The 21054-nt window shown below is 39.3% G+C and overlaps 2 protein-coding genes across 2 annotated transcripts in view; both read left to right on the top strand.

Moving 5' to 3' along the window:
- Positions 1-1344: 1344 nt before the first annotated feature.
- Positions 1345-5414, top strand: LOC138020609 (inosine triphosphate pyrophosphatase-like). The gene is made up of 8 exons (XM_068867564.1): positions 1345-1464; positions 1845-1902; positions 1992-2056; positions 2414-2487; positions 2922-2953; positions 4071-4186; positions 4892-4968; positions 5138-5414. Exons 1-8 carry the CDS (start codon positions 1411-1413, stop codon positions 5298-5300), a joined length of 639 nt encoding a protein of 212 aa, XP_068723665.1. The 5' UTR covers positions 1345-1410; the 3' UTR covers positions 5301-5414.
- Positions 5415-12201: 6787 nt separating this feature from the next.
- Positions 12202-21054, top strand: part of LOC138020581 (DNA repair protein RAD50-like) — a 75787-nt gene continuing 66934 nt past the window's right edge. The window contains exons 1-6 of the mRNA XM_068867544.1: positions 12202-12351; positions 12601-12753; positions 13967-14050; positions 14137-14238; positions 15915-15974; positions 17142-17183. Of these exons, the coding sequence (XP_068723645.1) occupies positions 12631-12753; positions 13967-14050; positions 14137-14238; positions 15915-15974; positions 17142-17183 (411 nt within the window). The 5' untranslated portion in view covers positions 12202-12351; positions 12601-12630. The remainder of the gene's footprint in view (positions 12352-12600; positions 12754-13966; positions 14051-14136; positions 14239-15914; positions 15975-17141; positions 17184-21054) is intronic.

Below are 21054 nucleotides of genomic sequence, written 5' to 3'. Positions count from 1 at the left end.
CAAAATAACACTGGAACTGAACCATTCATCTTTATTGGCCACAAACTGTTAATATAACTTTGACTAATTCCAGCCTGCATTTCTCCGGGTTTTATTTTACTCTGATCAGGCGCCAGATCAGACTCATGTTGTTACCCGTTACCTATTACAGCAAGGAACCCAATAATATCTTTACTCTAAGTTAAAATTCATACACTACCCGGGGGGGGGGGGGGGGGGTACTCCCGAAAAATTTCGATAGGGGTGTGCCGCGAAGGCTCTCGAACCCTGACCCTATTTAAGGGTAAAAAAAGGGAAAACTTATACCTTTTTTAGGACCGAACCCGAAATACGACACCCTATTCAAGCGACCCAAACAACGGCTAATGTGCACGGATAAACACAACTCTCTATGAAAATCGTTTTTCTTATACTTCAGCGGACACTTCAGTTTTAAAAAGCCATTTCTTTTTCGTTAAACGTGGCGCTTACAAGCTTCAATTTAACTGATACAATTTAGGTACCCTATCTAAGGACTAATCCAGGAACGCGTTGCTAAATGAGGAAAAAATGATACCCTATTTAAGGACTGAGAACCCTATCTCGCGGCACGCACCTATGTAGCCCATATATGGGAGTACCCTCCCCGGGGACGAAAACAAAATAAGTGGAATAGAAACGCAATTTTGTTTAATAAAAGCAATGTGTACGATATGCCAAACGTTTCTTTGATTAAAAAAGCTCAGCACAACTCTTACATTGCATGGCCGAATTTACAGAACACAACGTCGATGAATTTAAGTGTGGAAATGAAAACAGCGACCAGGTATGCAGAAAATAACACTTGAATGTGGTTCGACATTTTTATATTTAGATGTGTGCTCCGATTTTATTCTATGCCCGTAATTATAAATCCATGTAGATTTGCGTCTGTGAACGTAGCTGTAAAAATTACGCGTCAGTAAAAATCCACGTACAACTGATATTCGTTTGGGCGTCAGAGATATTAAATTTTTCGTCAAGTGTTCCATTCAACACCTCGTGAATGAGTGGGTTACCCAGTTGAACGAAGATGTTTCGACTATACATGTTATCAACTAATGTGATCGATTGATATCGTACTAAAATTTTTTTTTTTTGGCCACATTTCTGGTCAAACGCTTATTACATTTGTGGTCAACCGTTATTACATTTGTGGTCGTTATTACATTTGCGGCTTCAACACACAGGTCAGATAATTGAGATCCCCTCACGTAACAGTACGGAATACAACTCACTTCATTAAATTCCCATCTTCGTGCGCCTTCTTTATTAGTGGTCAGCTGGGAAGGCACCACCAAAATAATGTCCATGTAAGGCTTAATGTAGTGTCTATGTGACTTAATTAGTGATTGATGAGCACGATGTAATGACCATTCGAAAGAGAGGAAAATGTCTAGAAAGACACTGGCATTTGTGACCGGTAACCCGAACAAACTGAAAGAGGTTAGTTCTTAGAACACTGGATAATCCTTGCTTATGTGCCGCTACAGATACTTTGAGATACCGGATCTTTGAATCACAATTTTCTAGAAGTGTAGTTGAAATGGAAGTTTAGAGATCATATCACACGTTCTTAAACTTCATAGCTTTGCAAAACAAACGAACAAACAGAAAGCAAAACAAAAAAAAAAATTAAAATGATCCTAGCAAATTACAATAGGCTTAGATGGAGACAGCTAAGCTAGGCTAAAACAATCTTTCGTTGAGTTAGAAGGAAGAGTGCGCGCTTTATGCATTGATCACGACAATGCCAAAGATCGAACTTTGGGATTGAATTCTTCTCGAAGTTATGTGAACCGTATCTGTGATTGTTTCGTTTTCAGGTCGTGGCAATTTTAGGGGATTCTTTCCCTAGGAAAGTGGAATCGAGAAATATAGATCGTAAGTAGTATCCCAAAAGTAGACAAAAAAATAATGCAATTAACATACACGATTTGGATTGCGTGACATCCGTTCTTTCCTGTATACAGTGCCCGAGTTCCAAGGCGAGCCAGATGAAATATCAAGGGAAAAATGCAAAGTCGCAGCCAAGGAGGTTTGTTTTCAGCAAAGTAATTTTTTTTTCATGCTGAACATAATATGATAACATTTCTTCCATGTAAGAGTTGCCGCAGATCGGCTATTAATCTTTGACACTGACCTAAAGTTATTGATTAATTAAATCAAGTCCAGCGGTGCTATGCATCAATACAAGCACATATGTGGTACCCATTTAGTTTTGAAAATGTAGATGTGTACAATGTACAGAAAAAGCTGACAATAATCTGGTGTTTTAAAGTGATCTGGATATTGCAATTTCCTCAGCATGCATCGACACTCATTAAATCTTAGCCTCGAGATGGCATGTACATGTAAATTGCTGTTATGTGTCACTCTTATGGTTTGTTATCAGATACAAGGTCCAGTGATAGTTGAAGACACATGCTTATGTTTCTCAGCTCTTGGTGATCTTCCAGGACCATATATGTGAGTCTTTATAAAATTGTGTCTTTGGAAATAGTTTTAAATCTCATTAATGAGGGTATCAGTGCACTGGTTTTGGTGCCCAGTTTATTGTCACCTTAAAATCATAATGCTAAACAATATCCTGATACTGCTACATTTTTTATAGTCAAAATTAATGTTACAAAGAGACACAAGTCATGTACTGAATCAAATTCTGTTATAAATATTTAAATAAATGCGAATGCAAATTTTAACCAGCACAGTTTTTAGACAACAAGACTTCTGCAGGTGTTTTGTTTTTTTCACACCCTCTCCTCTGTGGAATGTAACACATCCACTCCCGGTCACCCAAACTGCGGTGACCTCTTTGTAGATGCTTAAGTCCATATCTTTAAATGCAGTGTTTTGTGTAATAGTAAATCTCACATTTGTTTTTTATAATATTTTTGTTCCAGTAAATGGTTCTTGAAAAAGCTGGGACCTGAAGGTATATGTAATCTATGCATAACAAGGCTGTTGCCTAACAGGAGCCTGGTAGCCTGGGGCTCCCAAAGAATAGCTCTGGGCTCCTTAATTTTTCACAGCAACACCTTTCACTTCATATGTTGGGCTCCTAAGCTCTCAGCGTTTAGCTCTGAGGGCCCCTTTAAAATTTTCTTAGGCAGCAGCCTTGCATAATAATCACTCATTAGTCCCAAATGCCCACCAGCCAACAAGTTTTTTTGATGATGAACTTGACAAAAGGGCTACCATAAATGGATGGTTGGCAAACAATGTCTAGGGACACAGAGAACAATGGGGTAATGTACGATTGCCAGTAGAAGAGCAGAAGAATCTAATGGAAGATTTGTTGTTTTTGTTTGTCAACATGCATGACAACGGTGATGTAACATAGAAACCATCTCTACAGAGGTCTTTAAATTAATATTAGCCAAATAAAGGAGTGGAGTTTCACTTTAGGTCATTTACACTATACCTTTAACTGATAAAAAGACCACTGGGCAGCATGGCCATTCTTTATTTAATCCATCAACCACGCTAATTCAATTCCTGTAGATCTATGCATCATCCACACCCATGTTTTGAGCACTTGGAGTTAAAAGCAGCAGAGACAGAAGATTGGGAAATTTAATTTAGAGACCTCCCATCCCACTTTAAAGTGCTCCTAACCCCAAAATACTTTTTTCGCTAAAAGGAATCTTTGCACCTGTTCGAAACGCATTGTGGCCATTTTTTCATTTTTCTAACAAATCCTGCCCTTCTTCCCCAGAAGGGGAGTAGGTCTATTCCTGATTTGTCGTCACAAACTGATTTACATTGCATTAACTCTTTGCAAAAATGCATGCAAAGTAGATTGTGACCTCAAATCAGGAATAGACCCACTCCCCTTCTGACTCGGCTGTGAACAAAAGATGCTTAGATTTTTGCAACTTTCGAAGCCTATAAAATGTCAGGCTTTGTTAGAAAAAGAAAAAAAATAGCCGCATTGCGTCTCCAACCGGTGCAAAGATTCATTTTAGCGAAAAAAAAAAAAAATTGGGGTTAGGGGCACTTAAAATGGAAATGGCATCTAAAGTAATATTTACTGTATCTCAATTCACCAGGTCTGCACAGACTGTTGACAGGCTGGGAGGATAAGTCAGCTTATGCACTCTGCACATTTGCCTATTCAACAGGAAACTTAGAGGACCCTGTCATGTTATTTACAGGGAAAACAATAGTAAGAGTGCTGTTATTTTTACTCTGTACACCATGACAATATTGTAACACAAAGGTAGTGGCTAATGGTAGGAGTGAAACTCCTTCAACATGGCATCAGACTAAAATGGCGGAGAACAAAAGAACCATTGTTATTTCTATTAAGCCTTGCTAAGTAGGTAGTGTTACATTCGCTTTGTTCTTTTGCTTTATGGACATTAATTATTTCGGATCCAGTGTATGAAAGACCAGGCTGAGCCCATTTTTGTAACAAAGCTGTTCCGCATTGTGCCATCCCCCTGTTAAAGTTTTTTTTTTTGTTTGAGATTGGTATGTTCTTTGATAAACCATCCAGAGAATGCTGTCCTATAGCAAACATTTTTTCAACAATAATTAATGACTGCCTTAGTCAAAGGATAAGTCACACTAGTGGTGAGGCTCCAAGCCTGTAGAAATAGTCGCTACCTGTATTTCCTGTGCCTAGAAACCATACTGCAACAAAACACCAGAAAGCCTTCATACAGGCGACAAACAGCCATGTTTGCATTATTTACCCAACACAGAACCCTTATTTTTATGATAATTGCTGCTAATCTAGTAATTTTGTTTGACCAGATGTATTGATTAAATTCATTGCAGTTGTACCAGCTTGCCAAACTTGTGTGAACAGCTATAGAAGTATTAGTTTGCATTTTAAGTCTTCTTTAAATTATCCTTTTAACCCAAGGGGAAAATAGTTGAGCCAAGAGGACCAGAGAATTTTGGCTGGGATCCTTGCTTCCAGCCTGATGGATTTGAGCAGACGTAAGTGGCGCATTATTATCCTGTTACCTTCCAATGATTTTAAAAATTATTGTGATTTTCATTTGCAAGTACTTCTATCTCTTAAGCTATCAGTTAATTATCTTACCAGATGTTTTGGTGTGTACTATCGCTGAGTATTTTTACAAGTTGTGCTGTATTTTCTTTCTAGGTATGCAGAAATGCCACCAGAAACCAAAAATTCCATCTCCCACAGGGGCAAAGCTCTCAGTGCTTTAAAAGAGTACTTTGAAAGTACATTGGCAACCGATGATGACAAATGTAATGGAGAGCCAGCAAATAAGAAACCAAAGATTTCAAGTGACAAAGCATGAGCTCACAAGGCTGGGGATCAGTGGCTGAAGTTTTGTACATAAACTCAACATCTTTTTCTGTACAGTACCTGTTTTGGAAAAAGACAAATATTAAAAAAAGGAAAAACATGCCTACATTCTCAGCCTATTGTTTATTGATTTTCGACAATTTTATTTTTGTTTTAGCACACAAATAATAAATTATAATAATAATAATAATAATAATAATAATAATAATAATAATATATTTAGCTTTACAAAATTCTCAAAGCTTTACAATCCAATGTCCCAAATTACAATCCTACATTCAATTGACATGCAGTATGAGAAACTCTAAAATTACCATACATTTGTAGATTTCTAAAGAAAAACAAGAAAATCTATATACTGTATAATAATGCAAATAATGTTTATACTCTATACATAATAATAACAGTAATCTCTCTACACTATGTAATATGATCTCTATACTCTATAGCACTGGCAGAACAGGTGTGTTTTAACTTTACTTTTTAAAATATCGAGTGATTCAGAATTCTTAATGTCTACCGGTAGTGCATTCCAAAGTCTGTCCCATAAAGCTTAGTTTTAGTTTTAGGTACAACAAGAAGCATTTGACATAGCCTGCGAGCAGGCCCTCCGAGGGACTGGGGTTGGGGGTAGAATGCAATGGCTTCTTCTTCTTCTATCTCTGTTATCCACAGGATTTGGGAAAAGTCTTATTTCTTAACTGTTTTTTGTAGCGGCCAAAATACAACGAGGGCGACTTCATGTCACCATGGTAGTTTCCTGTCCTCGACAAAGCATTATCGCTGATCACATTTGGACAAAAATGGGCCTTTCGGCTGCCTCTGATGCTGATTTAACGATCATAGAGAACGATAGAGGAACTCTACACGATTTTAGCAAGTATTTGGTTAAGCCAAAAAGGCGGCTCCACAAATGATTGCTCGATATCCTCGTAACTCTGCAATACTCCGATACACTTTTTAACAAAATATTCCAATTTTCAAATTATTGAATTAGTAAAATACATATATGTTATTCACCGGCCGGGAGGTCCGTATTAGGAAAAACTGTACTCAAGACAGGGGGCACAGTTTTTCCCAATACGGACCGACCAAGGCCGGTGAATAACATTTTTATTTATTTCTAAATTCTATTTTTAGAAGGGAGGAGAAACTATTAAGAAAACTGGAAAAGTCATGTTTTTATTTTACACATTGTTGGGTAATGCTCCCTTGCTCCCTTGTTCCCTTTAAATATTTGCTTGTGTTCCCTTGTTCCCAACTTTTTGATCCTTAAAATTGTTTTCAATTATTTTTTTCTTCCCTAAATTGTTCCCCTGTTCAAATTAGCCATGTTCCCTTGTTCCCCAAAACCACTGGGAGAGCCTCAATAGTTGTTAGTTGTTTGAGTTTCTGCCTCGAGCAATTTGAAATACACAACGCGTGGCTTTCTGTTTTCTGTGTTTTTTTCAATGTTTACTTCGGGTGCACGTTGATTGGCTAATTTTTGACCGCTCTCTCAGCGTGACATCACGAGGCAGCATTCAAAATTCAAAGGGATGCATGCAGGCTCTCCTTCTCTCCCACCGAAGAGAGAGAGCCTGCTTGCAGGCTACATGTGACAGGAAGATCTAAGTGCACAAGAAGGCTTATACAAAGTCAATAGTTCGGAAATGTAATCGGGAGATTGATTGTTAAGAGCTTTATAAGTTAGCATCAAAATGTTAAAAAAAAGTGTAGTTGCTGTAATATGTGTGACATATGTTCATTCTTTGCAGCACCTACAATAAGCCTTGCTGCAGCATTCTGCACGTGCTGGAGCTTGCAGAGTACATGTACAATAATGACTAAGATGACTGATCATCAGTCACCTGATCAATAACATTGATAACATTGCCACCTACTAATAAACACTGCATCATGATCAGGGTGATCCCCTGGTGTGCGACAAATGGAGACTGCAGACTTGCAGACTTCTGGCTCTGTGAAGACAGTTGCGTGACGGCATAACACATTCCAGGTGAGGTGATAAAAATTTTGAATCTGCATTTTATCGCACACGGGGGGGAGAGAACAAAATGTGGAGCCCTACTCCGTGGAGTACCCTATGGAGTACCTAAATGGAGTACCCCTAAAAGTCATTAATCAGTCAAATTAAATTCTTTATCAACATGGTGAGGCATTTAGATGTACATATCTTTATTTACTTTGAGATTTCCAGCTTTCTGATTGTTACAATTAGATGCAGTTCACGAATTGGTCGCCATCTTGAAGTTTCGTTATCTCTCATTATAGTGTATTTTTAGACAAATATTCATACAAAAACATTTATATTCCTGAATATCCATACAGGCGCGTGTATGCTCATGTATTCTCGTATAGAATAGATAGAAGACTTTATTCGTACACGATAATTTCATCAGATTACAATAAGAATATATGGGCATACAGCAGCATACATGGGCATTTATGGGTATACACTGTACACTACAGGTACATATTACATGGGTAATTATTATGTGCATACACAGGCCTATATGGGCATACAGGGGTATACAATGTACGCGTTTGTTTTAATAGTTGTCTAAATATACAAAAGTTTAAATTCACTATAATAATTTAGGGATACATGAAATACCTACGAAATTTCAACTGCATGAAACTGTAACAATTAGAGAGCTGAAAGGTTCAAAATAAATAAAGGTATGTACATCTAAATACCTCGCCATGGTGTTATTTAACTAAATCTGACCGATAGATGATTTTTAGGGGTACTCCATAGGGTACTCCATGGAGTAGGGCTCCGCGTTTTGTCCTCTCCCCACACTGGCCGGGGTGTTCCACGTCAGCTATCATCCAAGAACCCATCCAATCCCCCTAAAAAAGAATACTGAATAAACAAAAAATGATTAATAATTAAAACGTTAAGAACATGCGGCGTTTACGCATTGAATAAAACATGGTCACTGTCAATTATATGCCAGGTTAGGGACATGATCCAGTTTGGTCCCCATTTCAAAGCTTTTGAAACACCTTCATTATTGTTGATATTACAGACGTACTAGACGGCTGAAAACCCGGTCATATAACGATTTACTTACCCATCTATTTGAGACTCCAGCTAATAGTTCTTACGTGTGATCATAGGCAGCCCAAGTTTGCGTCACTAGAGAGCGTGTAATAAATAATTACTAGTGAGAAACTGACCTTTGAGTTCAAGCGGTGTCGCGTTACAGGCGGCCGTTGAGAATTTAATCGCGTTCTAAACTTCGTCTTAGAATTACAGTGAAAACACAGAATTCCCGAAACGGTAAAATAATCTCGAAAAGGCACAAGAATACACCAGAGGTCAGGGGCACCCAGCGCCAATTTTCGGACAATATCTGTTCGGATGACGATTTGAGATCTAGAATTTTCGGAACATTTTTTCTAAAATTTCTTGCTTGCCTGCCTGTCCTAGGATTTTCGAACATCTAAAAAATGTTACAATTTCCCATTTTTAACGGATTTTCACCCTAAAAAGGTCACCTAGTATTTTTTTCCTATTTTTCCTTTTTCAGCCTTTTTTCTGGCTGAAATTTTCGAAAAGGTAAGTTTTGATCCCTAAAATTTTCGGATCACAAGACTTTCAGCTAGGGAATCCGAACAGATAAAAATTTTTAAGGGGATACAAATATACCTATATCTACCGTTAAATACCAAAGTACGTTTAACAATGCCATGTTTAAGTGGTTTTGAACTATATCCTCGTTGGGTGCCCCAGAGAGGTGAGTCATTTTTATTCATTTTATTGAATGAACGTTGCATTCAGCGTTTTTTAGGCTTTATAATCGACGGTATTTTATTTCCCATACAAAGTCTTATAACGACATATAACGTGCTTAAATTCTCAACGGCCGCCTGTAACGCAACACCGCTTGCACTCAAAGGTCATCTTCCCACCAGTAATTAATTATTACACGTTCTCAAGTGACGCGAACTTGGGCTGCCTATGGTGTTATGGGGCGCCAAATGTATTTTTATTATTTAGAGTGGTTATTTGTATATAACCAAAACAAGTATGGTTATATGTAAATAACCACATTGCAGTTTGGTTATTTCTAAATAACCAAAAGGAGACATTGGTTATTTAACAAGTAACCAAGAAATGAGTGTGGTTATTTGCTAAATAACCAAACCTGAAAATTGGTTATTTGCTAAATAACCAAAACTGAAAATTGGTTATTTGCTAAATAACCAAAACTGCAAAGTGGTTATTTGCTAAATAACCAAAATCGAAAAAATGGTTATTTGGTTATTTTTTAGAGATAACCAAAACTTGATTTTTTTTTCCAGTGACTGCAAATTGCAAATGGGATATTTAGCACAAAATGGCTAGCACTTAAACACGGAATGCCGGAATTATGAAATGCCGGAACGGCGGAATACTTAAACACGGAACGCCGGAATACTTAAACACGGAACGCCGGAATACTTAAACGCGGAACGCCGGAATACTTAAACATGGAACGCCGGAATACTTAAAAAAAGAACGCCAGAATACTTAAACACGGAACAGTTGTGAAAATTCTGACAATTGGAACATATGGTTTACCCCCCCCCCCCCCCTCAAGTGTTCGGGGCAAAAATTAAAGTACAAAACAATGGTGAAATATGAACCCTTTTATTGTCGTAAAAAAGGTTGCTGTTATTCATCGTGGTGAAGTACAATAATAATAAAGTATTCTCGTTTATTTCACGATGTGGTCACTTGTGATGTAGATCGCGTCGTTTCGACTGCATACTGCTAGTCTTCATAAGGCGATGATGTCGATTGGTTACGCGTCACCTTTTAAACAGGATGCTCCGCTCTGATTGGTTGGTTTTCAGCAGTTGTGATTAGCATCTGAGAACCTAGGATCTGGAAACGCTACGTTGACGACACTTTCACCATCCTGGATCGCGGAAACGTTGATAGCTTCTTACAGCATCTGAACAACCAGCATGAAGGGGTAGTTTCTAAAGAAACTGTGGTGCTGCGTCGGTGGGGAAGTAGTATACAAAAATTTGGTTTTATCAACGGAGTTGATAATGTAAATTGGCCACCGTACAGAGATTCTAAAAGCTAAATTAGAATCTCTGTACGGTGGCCAATTTACATTATCAACTCCGTTGATAAAACCAAATTTTTGAACAACCAGCAGCCTTCCATTTGCTTCACCATGGAGACAGAGAACGACTACAAACTCGCTTTCCTTGACACTGCAGTTTCAAAAGAACCGGATGGCCGCCTCACCACCAGCGTGTACAGGAAGCCTACGCACACTGATCCGTACTTAGCGTATGATTCCCACCACCCGCAATCAGTAAAACGCGGTATTGTCAAGTGCCTCTACGAGCGCGCCAAACGTCTCGTAGCAAAACTTTCTGTTATCTCCAAGGAGAAGAAACACCTGTCTTCTGTTCCTGTCTCTAATGGTTACCCTCTTTCTTTCTTGCAGAAAATCACCAAGACCAGGAAACCGAGTAGCAGTGCTGAGCCCACGATCGAGTGGGCCACTGCGGTTTTACCCTATGTCAATTGCAAAGGCTTATCCCAACAACTTCGCCGCTGCCAGCAGCAACAAGGCATACGCGCTGTTTTCAAGTCGGAGACTACATTAAGATCACATCTAGTACGAACGAAAGAGCTGTCGAGCCGACTAAACAAGATGGCGTGGTTTACAGGATTCCCTGTGAATGCGGTAAAGTCTACATCGGCGAGACTGGAAGACCTATGCAAGATAGAATGAAAAAACATGAGCGAGACATCCGACTTGCTCGTACCCAGACCTCCGCCGTTTCAGAACACGCTAACAACACCGGACACAACCCGCTTTGGAACGAAGTGAAGTTTAGTGATCGTGACCCTCATTGGTACACACGCAGGGTCAAAGAGACGATTCACTTAAGACCTCACCCTACGACAGCCGTCCACCAAAGAAACAACACGCCGAAGCAGCTAGGATCGAAACACACCAATCACAGCTGCTGAAAACCAACCAATCACATCGGAGCATCCTGTTTAAAAGGTGACGCGTAACCAATCGACATCATCGCCTTATGAAGACTAGCAGTATGCAGTCGAAACGGCGCGATCTACATCACAAGTGACCACATCGTGAAACAAACGAGAATACTTTATTATTATTGTACTTCCCCACGATGAATAACAGCAACCTTTTTTACGACAATAAAAGGGTTCATATTTCACCATTGTTTTGTACTTTAATTTTTTGCCCCGAACACTTGTGGGGGGGTGGGGGGGGGGGAACCATATGTTCCAATTGTCAGAATTTTCACAACTGTTCCGTGTTTAAGTATTCTGGCGTTCTTTTTTTAAGTATTCCGGCGTTCCATGTTTAAGTATTCCGGCGTTCCGTGTTTAAGTATTCCGCCGTTCCGGCATTCCATAATTCCGGCATTCCATGTTTAAGTACTAGCCATTTTGTGCTAAATAACCAATTTGCAATTTGCAGTCACTGGAAAAAAAAATCAAGTTTTGGTTATCTCTAAAAAATAACCAAATAACCATTTTTTCGATTTTGGTTATTTAGCAAATAACCACTTTGCAGTTTTGGTTATTTAGCAAATAACCAATTTTCAGTTTTGGTTATTTAGCAAATAACCAATTTTCAGGTTTGGTTATTTAGCAAATAACCACACTCATTTCTTGGTTACTTGTTAAATAACCAATGTCTCCTTTTGGTTATTTAGAAATAACCAAACTGCAATGTGGTTATTTACATATAACCATACTTGTTTTGGTTATATACAAATAACCACTCTAAATAATAAAAATACATTTGGCGCCCCATATGGTGTGATCAGAAATATAGGAAGTCGTACCATTGCATTCCTTAATTGTATTTATCGAGTTGTGGAGGAAGAGAACATCCCAAGATTGACTGTTAGTTCAGCCATTTTCAGTATGCCTCTGAACAAGCATTAAAAAAATGTCTTAGCCGGCTCATTACGCAGCGCTAAGTAACCAGGCTTGTTTTTGTAAGTGGCGGGAGATCGATAGTCTGTCTCAATCTAAAAGGGTGAGTACATTTCATGAAATCTTCGAAATATAATTTGTTTCTTTCCGTTTAAGAAAGCCTTTGATTGGTCTAGTGATTGCCACAAATGTGCACTGCGTAGTAATTTTCCTTGCTCATGGCATTTCCCAGGGCTGAATTATTTGCTTCGTATTGGGATCCCTGGGCATGCTGCATGCCTATGGCGAAAGTGCAAGATTATTTTGAGAAAATAATATTATGGTGCTCACTCCTGTAAATTTTCCATTGTAGCTGCTATTGCCAAGTAGCTTTTGTTTAAAGATGTCTTCTCTGGAAAAGATGAAGATCCAAGGAATCCGTAGTTACTCGCACAGTGAACCGTCTATCATAGAATTCCAGAAGCCACTGACATTGATTGTTGGACCAAATGGAGCAGGCAAAACGGTAATTGGTTATTAATTGCATTTCGTTGTTGCTGTTGAAGGCAGAGCAATACCAGTATAATTATTCATATAAAACATTATGTTTATTTTGCTCTAGGAGCAATTTTTTGCCATTTCGTCCAATTTTCCTTGGCTTTTATTCGCCTTCAGTAACATGATTACATGTGTATGGTTTTAAAAAGGTTATATTGTATTTGTCAATTGATCTTATGATGAAATGTAAAGGTGCAGATATCCGGATATTTCTTAATCTGCAACTTTTTCTCTGCTGATTCAAAAAAATTTCACATCCACACAACATAGTCAAATCGAATAGGCCATTTCCGAGTTCATGTCTGCCTCCTTTTCAAAGCGAGTTTAAGTGCGAAGTTTTTGTGATGGTAAGTTCTACTTTCCATATGAATGAAAACTAATTTTCATAAGAAAGACTTCGCACTTTGACTCGTTTTGAAGAGGAGGCAGACATGAACTCGAAAATGGCCTATTTTCCCGTCCAAACTATCTGGATTCGTTCTAATATCCAGGACTTTTCTGTGACTATTGTCAATAGAGCATGCACCATCAGGCTTGTGAGTTGGCGACAAGAGAAGTAATAGCATTTCGTTCAGAGGCCATGTTGAATATTTACATGTATGCGGTAAAGACTGGGTCTGAGTTTGTTTAAAATTTTATGATTCGACTGTCCACACCATTCCAAATTCCTTGCGTATTTAAAGCTTTTCCCTCTGGAGAGTGGATTTTAAAAGTTGCAGATTCGCATGCTGGGTTCGCTGGATATGTGTGGACAGAAGGTGAATCTGCAACGAAAAAGTTGCAGATTAAAAGATATTCTGGTACTTGTGGACAGGTCCTTAATTAGAACCAATGTGACTTGTTGTGACGTCATTTCAACCAAAAGCGTTGATCCTTGTACAGTACACACCTGAGTAGAGTTGTTTTAGATAAACTTGTAAAGGACAATAATTTCCTCTACAAGTTTCACCCAATACATCAACAAGGTAGCACAGTTTGATTCAACATTATATCTGTGAAGATTGTACACTACACAGTAACACCATTATTGGGACATGAACAGTCATCAAAATAAGTTCTTGAGAAAGCCACATTTGCAAATATATAAGTTCACCCATTCACTTTCAGTCAGTGTGAATGGAAATACATGTACTATGTAGTGGTGCTGAAGGAACACAATGGTCTTTTCTATTTTATTACAGTCTGTCATAGAATGCCTCAACTACATGGCTACTGGAGACATGCCTCCTGGCAGCAAAGGGAATCTGTTTGTTCACGACCCAAAGGTACGGTATAGTTTTGTATTAAAATTAAATACAATTATTTACATACATGTATGCTTTTCATGTTAAATGTGTCATTTAAATTATAGATTGCAGGTGAGCTTGAGGTCAAGGGTCAAATAAAATTGAGATTCAGGGATGTTACTGGAAATACAATTGTCGTCACAAGAACTCTGGTGTCTGAACAAAAGGTATGTAAGCTAACAGCATGTCAAACAATTCAGGTGTACAGTAATAGCTTATTGTACAAAGATTATTATTGCTTACATGTAGATGACACACTTGCAGGTGCTCCAAGTAGGCTTGGATAGAAAATATTGTAGCCTGCTATTTTAAAAAGGGATTTAAGAGTGATGAAAAGGACACTAACAATGACAAATGGTAGCATTGACAACAACAGAAGATTTGCAGGGATGGTGGCAGTGGCATTTAGCAACCTTTAGATTGGAAGATGTGTGCATCACATGTAGTACGGCATAGAAGGCTACATGTACATGATAGTAGGTCTTTTTCAAAATCAATTTGCTTATAATAGAAATAACAGAAAACTTGGACGTCTACTTGTGCTCATGTTCAAACTAAAGGCAGCTGTAATGGCAATGGTAGTGATAGTGATAGTTGCTGTGGCATACCATGTGTGACTGGCAGCGTTTGTGGTGGTAAATTAATAATGGTAGTAGTAGTGGTAGTGGTAATGATCATGGCATAAGTGGTGGTGGTGGTAGTGGGGTCTGACTTTTGAAAGGAAGTGGTAGTGGTAGCAATGTTGCCAGTAATGTTGGTAGTGGTGATAGGAATACCAGTGTGTAATTTGTTATTGCACACTTCTCCAGACTACTAATTTGGGAGACAGTAAATCGGATTAAATCATATGAACTTAAAGCTCGTCAAATCAAATATTGGCTTGTGATGAGAGGGGAAATCAAAGAACCCAGAGAAAACTTCTTCGAACAAAGTTCAGAACCAATAAACTCAGCCCACATACTGTAACATATGACTTTGCATGTGGGAGTAAAACTCAGGTCACATTGGTGAATGGCAAGTGTTTTCAATGCTGCACCAACCCTGCTCCCCATGGCAGTGGCAGTTATAAATTAGCTGTATCAGTAGTACGGGCAGTGGCAGTGAGCGACATTAACAAAGACAATCATTATGATAACTCAGGGGATTCATAGAAGGCCAGGTTATGGGCAAATTAGGTGGCTGTACTCATGATTTTTCCAAAATTACTTTGCCTGGATCTTTTATCATTTTTTTTGCATAAATGTACCTTAATTATTATTCTCAGTTGCTAAATCCTGATGACCTCTTGGAAACTGCAAAGTAATGACTTGGTATCAATGCACCATTTTGGAGTTTGAGTTTTGAGCCATTTTCAAGTTAACCCATTGGCAGTCTCTTTTTAAAAGGGAATGAGTGGGAACTTTTCAAGGGCATTTAATTTGCATTCCATACAATGTATGTCTTCATGCCAGCTAGTTTTTAGGAAAAAGATTTGTACACTTGGACTGGGTTTTTTGCCATGAAATGACAAAAATGGAGCTTAGAGGCTTCAATTGAGTAGATATGAAAAACATATTTAGTATAGTGCCTTTTAATTAATGTTTGGCCAATTTAATTTGGCTGTTATTCCACAGTGCGACCTACTTGACTTAATTTCTGGCATGATTTGATTGCCAGAAGATATAACATAAATTTTCTTGCGTATATCATACAGCTTCTCATTTATTCCAGTTCAATTTATGTCCCTTAAGTGCCTAAATTGAACTAAAAAAGGTCTTGCAACCCACTGTTCAGCCCTTGAACTTGCATGGTTATCAAAGGGCATAACAATGATTAAAAAAGGTCCATCTCCCACTGTTGGTAGGGAAAAAAGTTGCAGACAAGAACTATGGAAGGAAACATAATGCGAGAAGTTCATGGGGAGGTATGACCAGTTACATGTAGCATGTACTTGTTTCTAACATTAACTTTTCAGGGCTGTTAATAAGATTTTAAATTGAAAGTAGCCACTGAGCTTGTTCTCCAATTATCTGCATGTAATTCATTATTTAGCTCTGCAAGGAATATTCCTTTGTTTTACATTACACTGCAAGGCTGCTGCCTAACGGTCGCCCGGTCATCCGGTCGCCCGATCGCCTGGGGCTCCTTACTTGCTAGCATGGGTGACCAAATTTCCAAACGAGTTGCCAGAACGGGTGCCTAACGTATCATAAGGTGATTCATCCTCACTTTTAATCAGTTAATTCTAAGCTCTTGAAAAACATGACTAGGGCTACGAACTGTTAATGTTGGGAGCCTTGCACTGTATGTCACAGTAATAGGCCACTTGCACTAAGAGGTCATGTGACATCGTTTTTATGAAAATCAAAGTTACATGATTTTGCCTTCGAAATACTATTAGTGGGTCATCTCTTAAACAAAATAATAGTGATTTGGTTTTTCAAACCGCACCATTTGCTTAAAATGAGAAAGTCCGTAACTGGTCACGTGACCAAAACTTGATTTTTTAAAATTATGAATTACCGCTTTCTGAGACAAATTTTGCACTTGAACTTCAAGGAAAATGTTGAAAAGATAATGTGGTAACGTTTATGGCACATTTGAACTCAACTATCAAACATTTAACAAGATATAAGCAAAAAGTAGTTTTGGCTGCCATGTTGGAGGGCAAGAGAGTGCCCTCCAACATGGCGGCCAAGACAAACCATGCTACTTTGTTGAAAAATCAAAGTACCATAAAATATCTCCCTTAAATGCGTTTCCTCTCAAATTTCGCGTGTGAGATAATTTTTATGTGTTTTGTCAATTTTTGGCAACAGCAAGATTACAACTCACTGTTTAAGGGAAGCATTGGTCACGTGACCTCTTAGTGCAAGTGGCCTATTAGATGCCAAGAAAAATAGATCATTTGGACATCTTGGTGTAGCAAACTAATCTTCTTTAAATTGAAGATTTTCTGCTGGCTATATTGTATGTAACATTTCCCCTTTGCTTTAGTTATGAGGACGTTACAAAACCAAAATAAGGGAAGATTCTGTTTATGATAACTTTCGTATGATTTTGTGGATGGCAATTTTTTTGTGTTTTGTAGAGACGAAGCTTGAGCTCAAAATGTGCTGACATCAATAGAGAGGTAAGCAGGACCATCATCATTACCGGTAATATAAGTCTTTGTACATTGAAATGTACATGTACATATATGAATTCCTGTCACATGTCCAAAAAAGGACTCTGTGTCGTGGCTTTGAAATATATAATTATATTTTGTACATTGCTGGATAGACGGATAGTTGCTGGAAAACAACTTGACAACAGATTTTGTAAGCACAAAATAGTGACACTCTTAATAGTGATTCATTTTCTCATTAATGTCATCAGTTTGAGTAATATAAGTATGCTTGATGACATACTTTCCCAGACAAAATAAATGGTAACATGTGAACTTTATAAGGACATTAAAACTTGACTCATCCAAAGGAGAACTTTTGGAGTTATTTATTTATCGGTATATGCATTTTAATGCAGATAGGTCTCTTCCTTTCTCCCCAAGTCTGTCAGACGTTTCTCTCAAGTGCGTGACAAAATATGATTGACTAAATAAGTGCACAGCTTGAAACATAGAGGGAAGCACTAGAAATCTAATTTCTATCCTTAAACCACGGAAACACAGAAAGCCTTAAAAATTTCGAAAAAAAATTATTTTTCAACTGGGCACACTCTATCCACACGGAATCAATGAACGCCTCTCATCCCATTAATCTATTCACAAACTCACGTCATCCTATTTCTACCAATAGCAAAGCTCCTACGCACACATATAGACCTACAACAACCACAATTTCTCTATTCGCTCCGACGAAGGGCTAACGTTTGAAACGTCAGCTTTCCAAATCTTTCACGGTGGTTATTCGACCTGTATCAACTCAACTCAATCTCCCACTGAAGCAGTACCACAGTTTCTTTAGAAACTAAAATTTTAATTTTATTGCCACTGTAACGTATCGCTTCATTCGGTATTTAAAAGGGATGGAAACCGCAATCTAAATCCAAGTAAATTTATTTATAAACGATTGACACAACAACAGAGTGATCAAAACAAGCTGAGACAATCGCACTTGATGAGCAGAGGATGAGCACGTGGTACGAGCTTGTGTAATACATCACATCTCCCGCGCTCTTAGGTACTACTACCTTCTGAGAATGAATGGTAATAATAATTCTTCCACAATAAGGTTATAACCGAATGCAAAACGGTAACTATGCCGGGACCGACGACCTAAATACAATAAATCAGTTACCACTTGACTCTGAAGATGACTTCCGCTCAGGTTGTCGAAAGGTCAGTCAATGTCATCACAAACAGTCCTTCTCAGGACTACACTCACCCGGACGATCGTACTTTACTTAACTATGAGATGTAATCTTGCTCAACAAAGAGCTCAAAACGGCGGTGGAAATAAGGTTGAAGGTGCAGATCACCCATGTACTGAGGCCACCCTTGTTTGACGTAGCCTAACACCTGCAAATCAGGGATTTCGCTAACTGCCGGCTGCTGGTGAAAGTCGCCGCTTAAGAAAGGGGTAATAGCCGGCTGAATTTTGGCCCTCAATGGAGGCAACTGAGAAGATCGCAAATTACTGGCTATGAAGTTTAAAAGTCATTCGATGTCTTAACCAAAAAAATTGAATATCTGTTAGTATACGGAATTGTCACTAGAATTTATCGATTCTGGAAATTAAATAAAGGCATTTTTTAAAGTACTGTCGTGCCTGTCTTCTCTTTCCCTGTATTCGCCATCTTGAAGAATGCCGAGTGTTGCGAGACACTGGAAACAATCTTGTTACTACGTCCCTTTGATGCTCAGAGCATGAACTCACCGCCTCCATAGAACCTTCAACCGGCTGAATTTATTCTTAGCTACATCCCTGTTGCTGCAATAGGATGGTGTGAACACGTTTGGCGTGGGTGACGTCCTTGTGCGTGATGGGTATGAATGGATTAGTCGTTCGACACTGTAGACAGCCTTCATGTGGTCTAACGTGGACAGCAAGGGCAGGCGAGATAGCACGTCCAATAGGACGAACCTAGAAATGTAATTGAAGGCTGCCAACCCTGCAAACGCATCGCTTCTAGTGAGGGGATAGCTGACTTTGGACCCAAAATTCGCTCTAGAGACTTGTGATCTGTTTGTATGATGAAGTGACAGCCGTACAGGTACAAGCGGAATCGTTTCAGGCCAAACATAATTGCCAAAGCTTCTTTGTCTATCTGAGCGTAGCGTTTCTCATGCTCATTCAGTGTTTTAGAGGCGTAGGCAATTGGACACTGTTTGCCAACGCGGAGCATATGCATTATGACTGCACCCAAACCATATGGAGATGCGTCTACCGCTAACTCATTTGGAAGACTTGAATTGTAATGTGCTAACACAGTTTCTGTTGTGAGCGCTCGTTTAACATCATTGCGATGTCGCAACTCTGCGCCCACTTCCACGGCTGTTCACCTAGGAGCTTGTAGAGGGGGTGTGCGAGGGTTGATAACTTGGGGATAAAATTGGTCAGCGCCGCTAGCATTCTCAAGAAGGAGCGTAACTCAGACACTTGTCGGATGGGTGCGTCCTTCATAGACCTTACCTTTTCCACTGTTGGTTGAAGACCATTCTCAAAGGGGCGCAGCCTAAAGTATACCACTGAAGGAGCCAAGAACACGCACTTTGGTAATTTGACACGTAACTCGTACTTCTGAAACTGCTTCCAAATTCTTCAGATGCTCGCTATCGTTGGCGCCTCCCACCAGCAGATCGTCCATTATCACACAGGTCCCTTCAATTCCTTTGAGTACTTGCTCTATGAAACGTTGCCAAATAGTAGGGCTGAAAGAAATTCAGTGCCACGTTATCGGAATAGACCCTTGTGGGTGTTAATTCTGCATAGTACCTGAGATTCCTGATCTAACAGCAACTGCTGATAGGCAATCCGAAGATAGATTTTCGTAAATTTCTGCGCGCACAGCTAGCAGCGGAATCTTTCCTGCAATTTGCAGTGGTGTGCCAGCGTATGCACGAAGGGACCTTTCAACTGGCCATAAAGCCAGGTGTTTAAAATATCGCTCACAATCTTCACAATTCAGAATCGAGGCAGCCGCTCCAGTATCGACTTCCATGTGAAATTCAACATGTCTGATTCGGACGGGGATCTTAACGGCAGGTGCGGCCAATTTCGGCTTGCGTGACTCAGTTTTTTTGGCTTTCCCACAAGTTAAAAATGGACCCAAAAAATTCCCCTCTAGTGCCCGCCGGCCCTCCTTCCTCGGAGTCCTGATCTGTGTGACTTATGTGCTGTTTGCCCGGGAAATTTTTTGAAAGTGATCTTCCTTTCCGACATTCGGACTGCAAATGACCCGTTAAATGACACTTGAAACACTCTGAACCTTTGTACTTGCAGTCATCTGGAACGTGATTGGTTAGTCTGAAATTGTTGAGATTGTTCACCTTGATGCCGACCGAACAAGCGACCGCGTGACAACCCGTTGTCACGTTTCACCTTGTGTATACTCGAACACACGTTTTCACCTTGCGACGCCGCTCCAAAGTCTCGTACATCTTTCTGTGCTATTTCCTGGGCGATGGCAGCGGCCACTGCTTCTTGAAAACTAAAGTGAGCTGATAGTAGTTTCCGTTTGATCTGCTCCGAACGAAACCCACAATCACGGAAGCCACTATCACGTGGCTGTTCGTTAGTGAACTCGCATGTCCCTGCAAGACGTTTTAGCTCTCTCACAAAATCAACGATGCTGTGTCCCGGTTTCTGGGTAGCGGAACGGAACTTGTATCTTTCTGCCACTTTTAAGCGAGTGGGTTTGTAATGACCATGGAGTAACGTTGGGAGCTGGTCGTAAGTCTTCATGAGTGGGTTTGTAATGACCGCGGAGTAACGTTGGGAGCTGGTTATAGGTCGTCGTGTTTGGCACGTTCGGAATGATAGATCCTTTAAAACACGATAAGC

Source organism: Montipora capricornis, chromosome 2, assembly GCF_036669925.1.
Source record: "Montipora capricornis isolate CH-2021 chromosome 2, ASM3666992v2, whole genome shotgun sequence".
Lineage (NCBI taxonomy): Eukaryota > Metazoa > Cnidaria > Anthozoa > Scleractinia > Acroporidae > Montipora > Montipora capricornis.
This window is presented reverse-complemented; position numbering and strand designations above follow the sequence as displayed.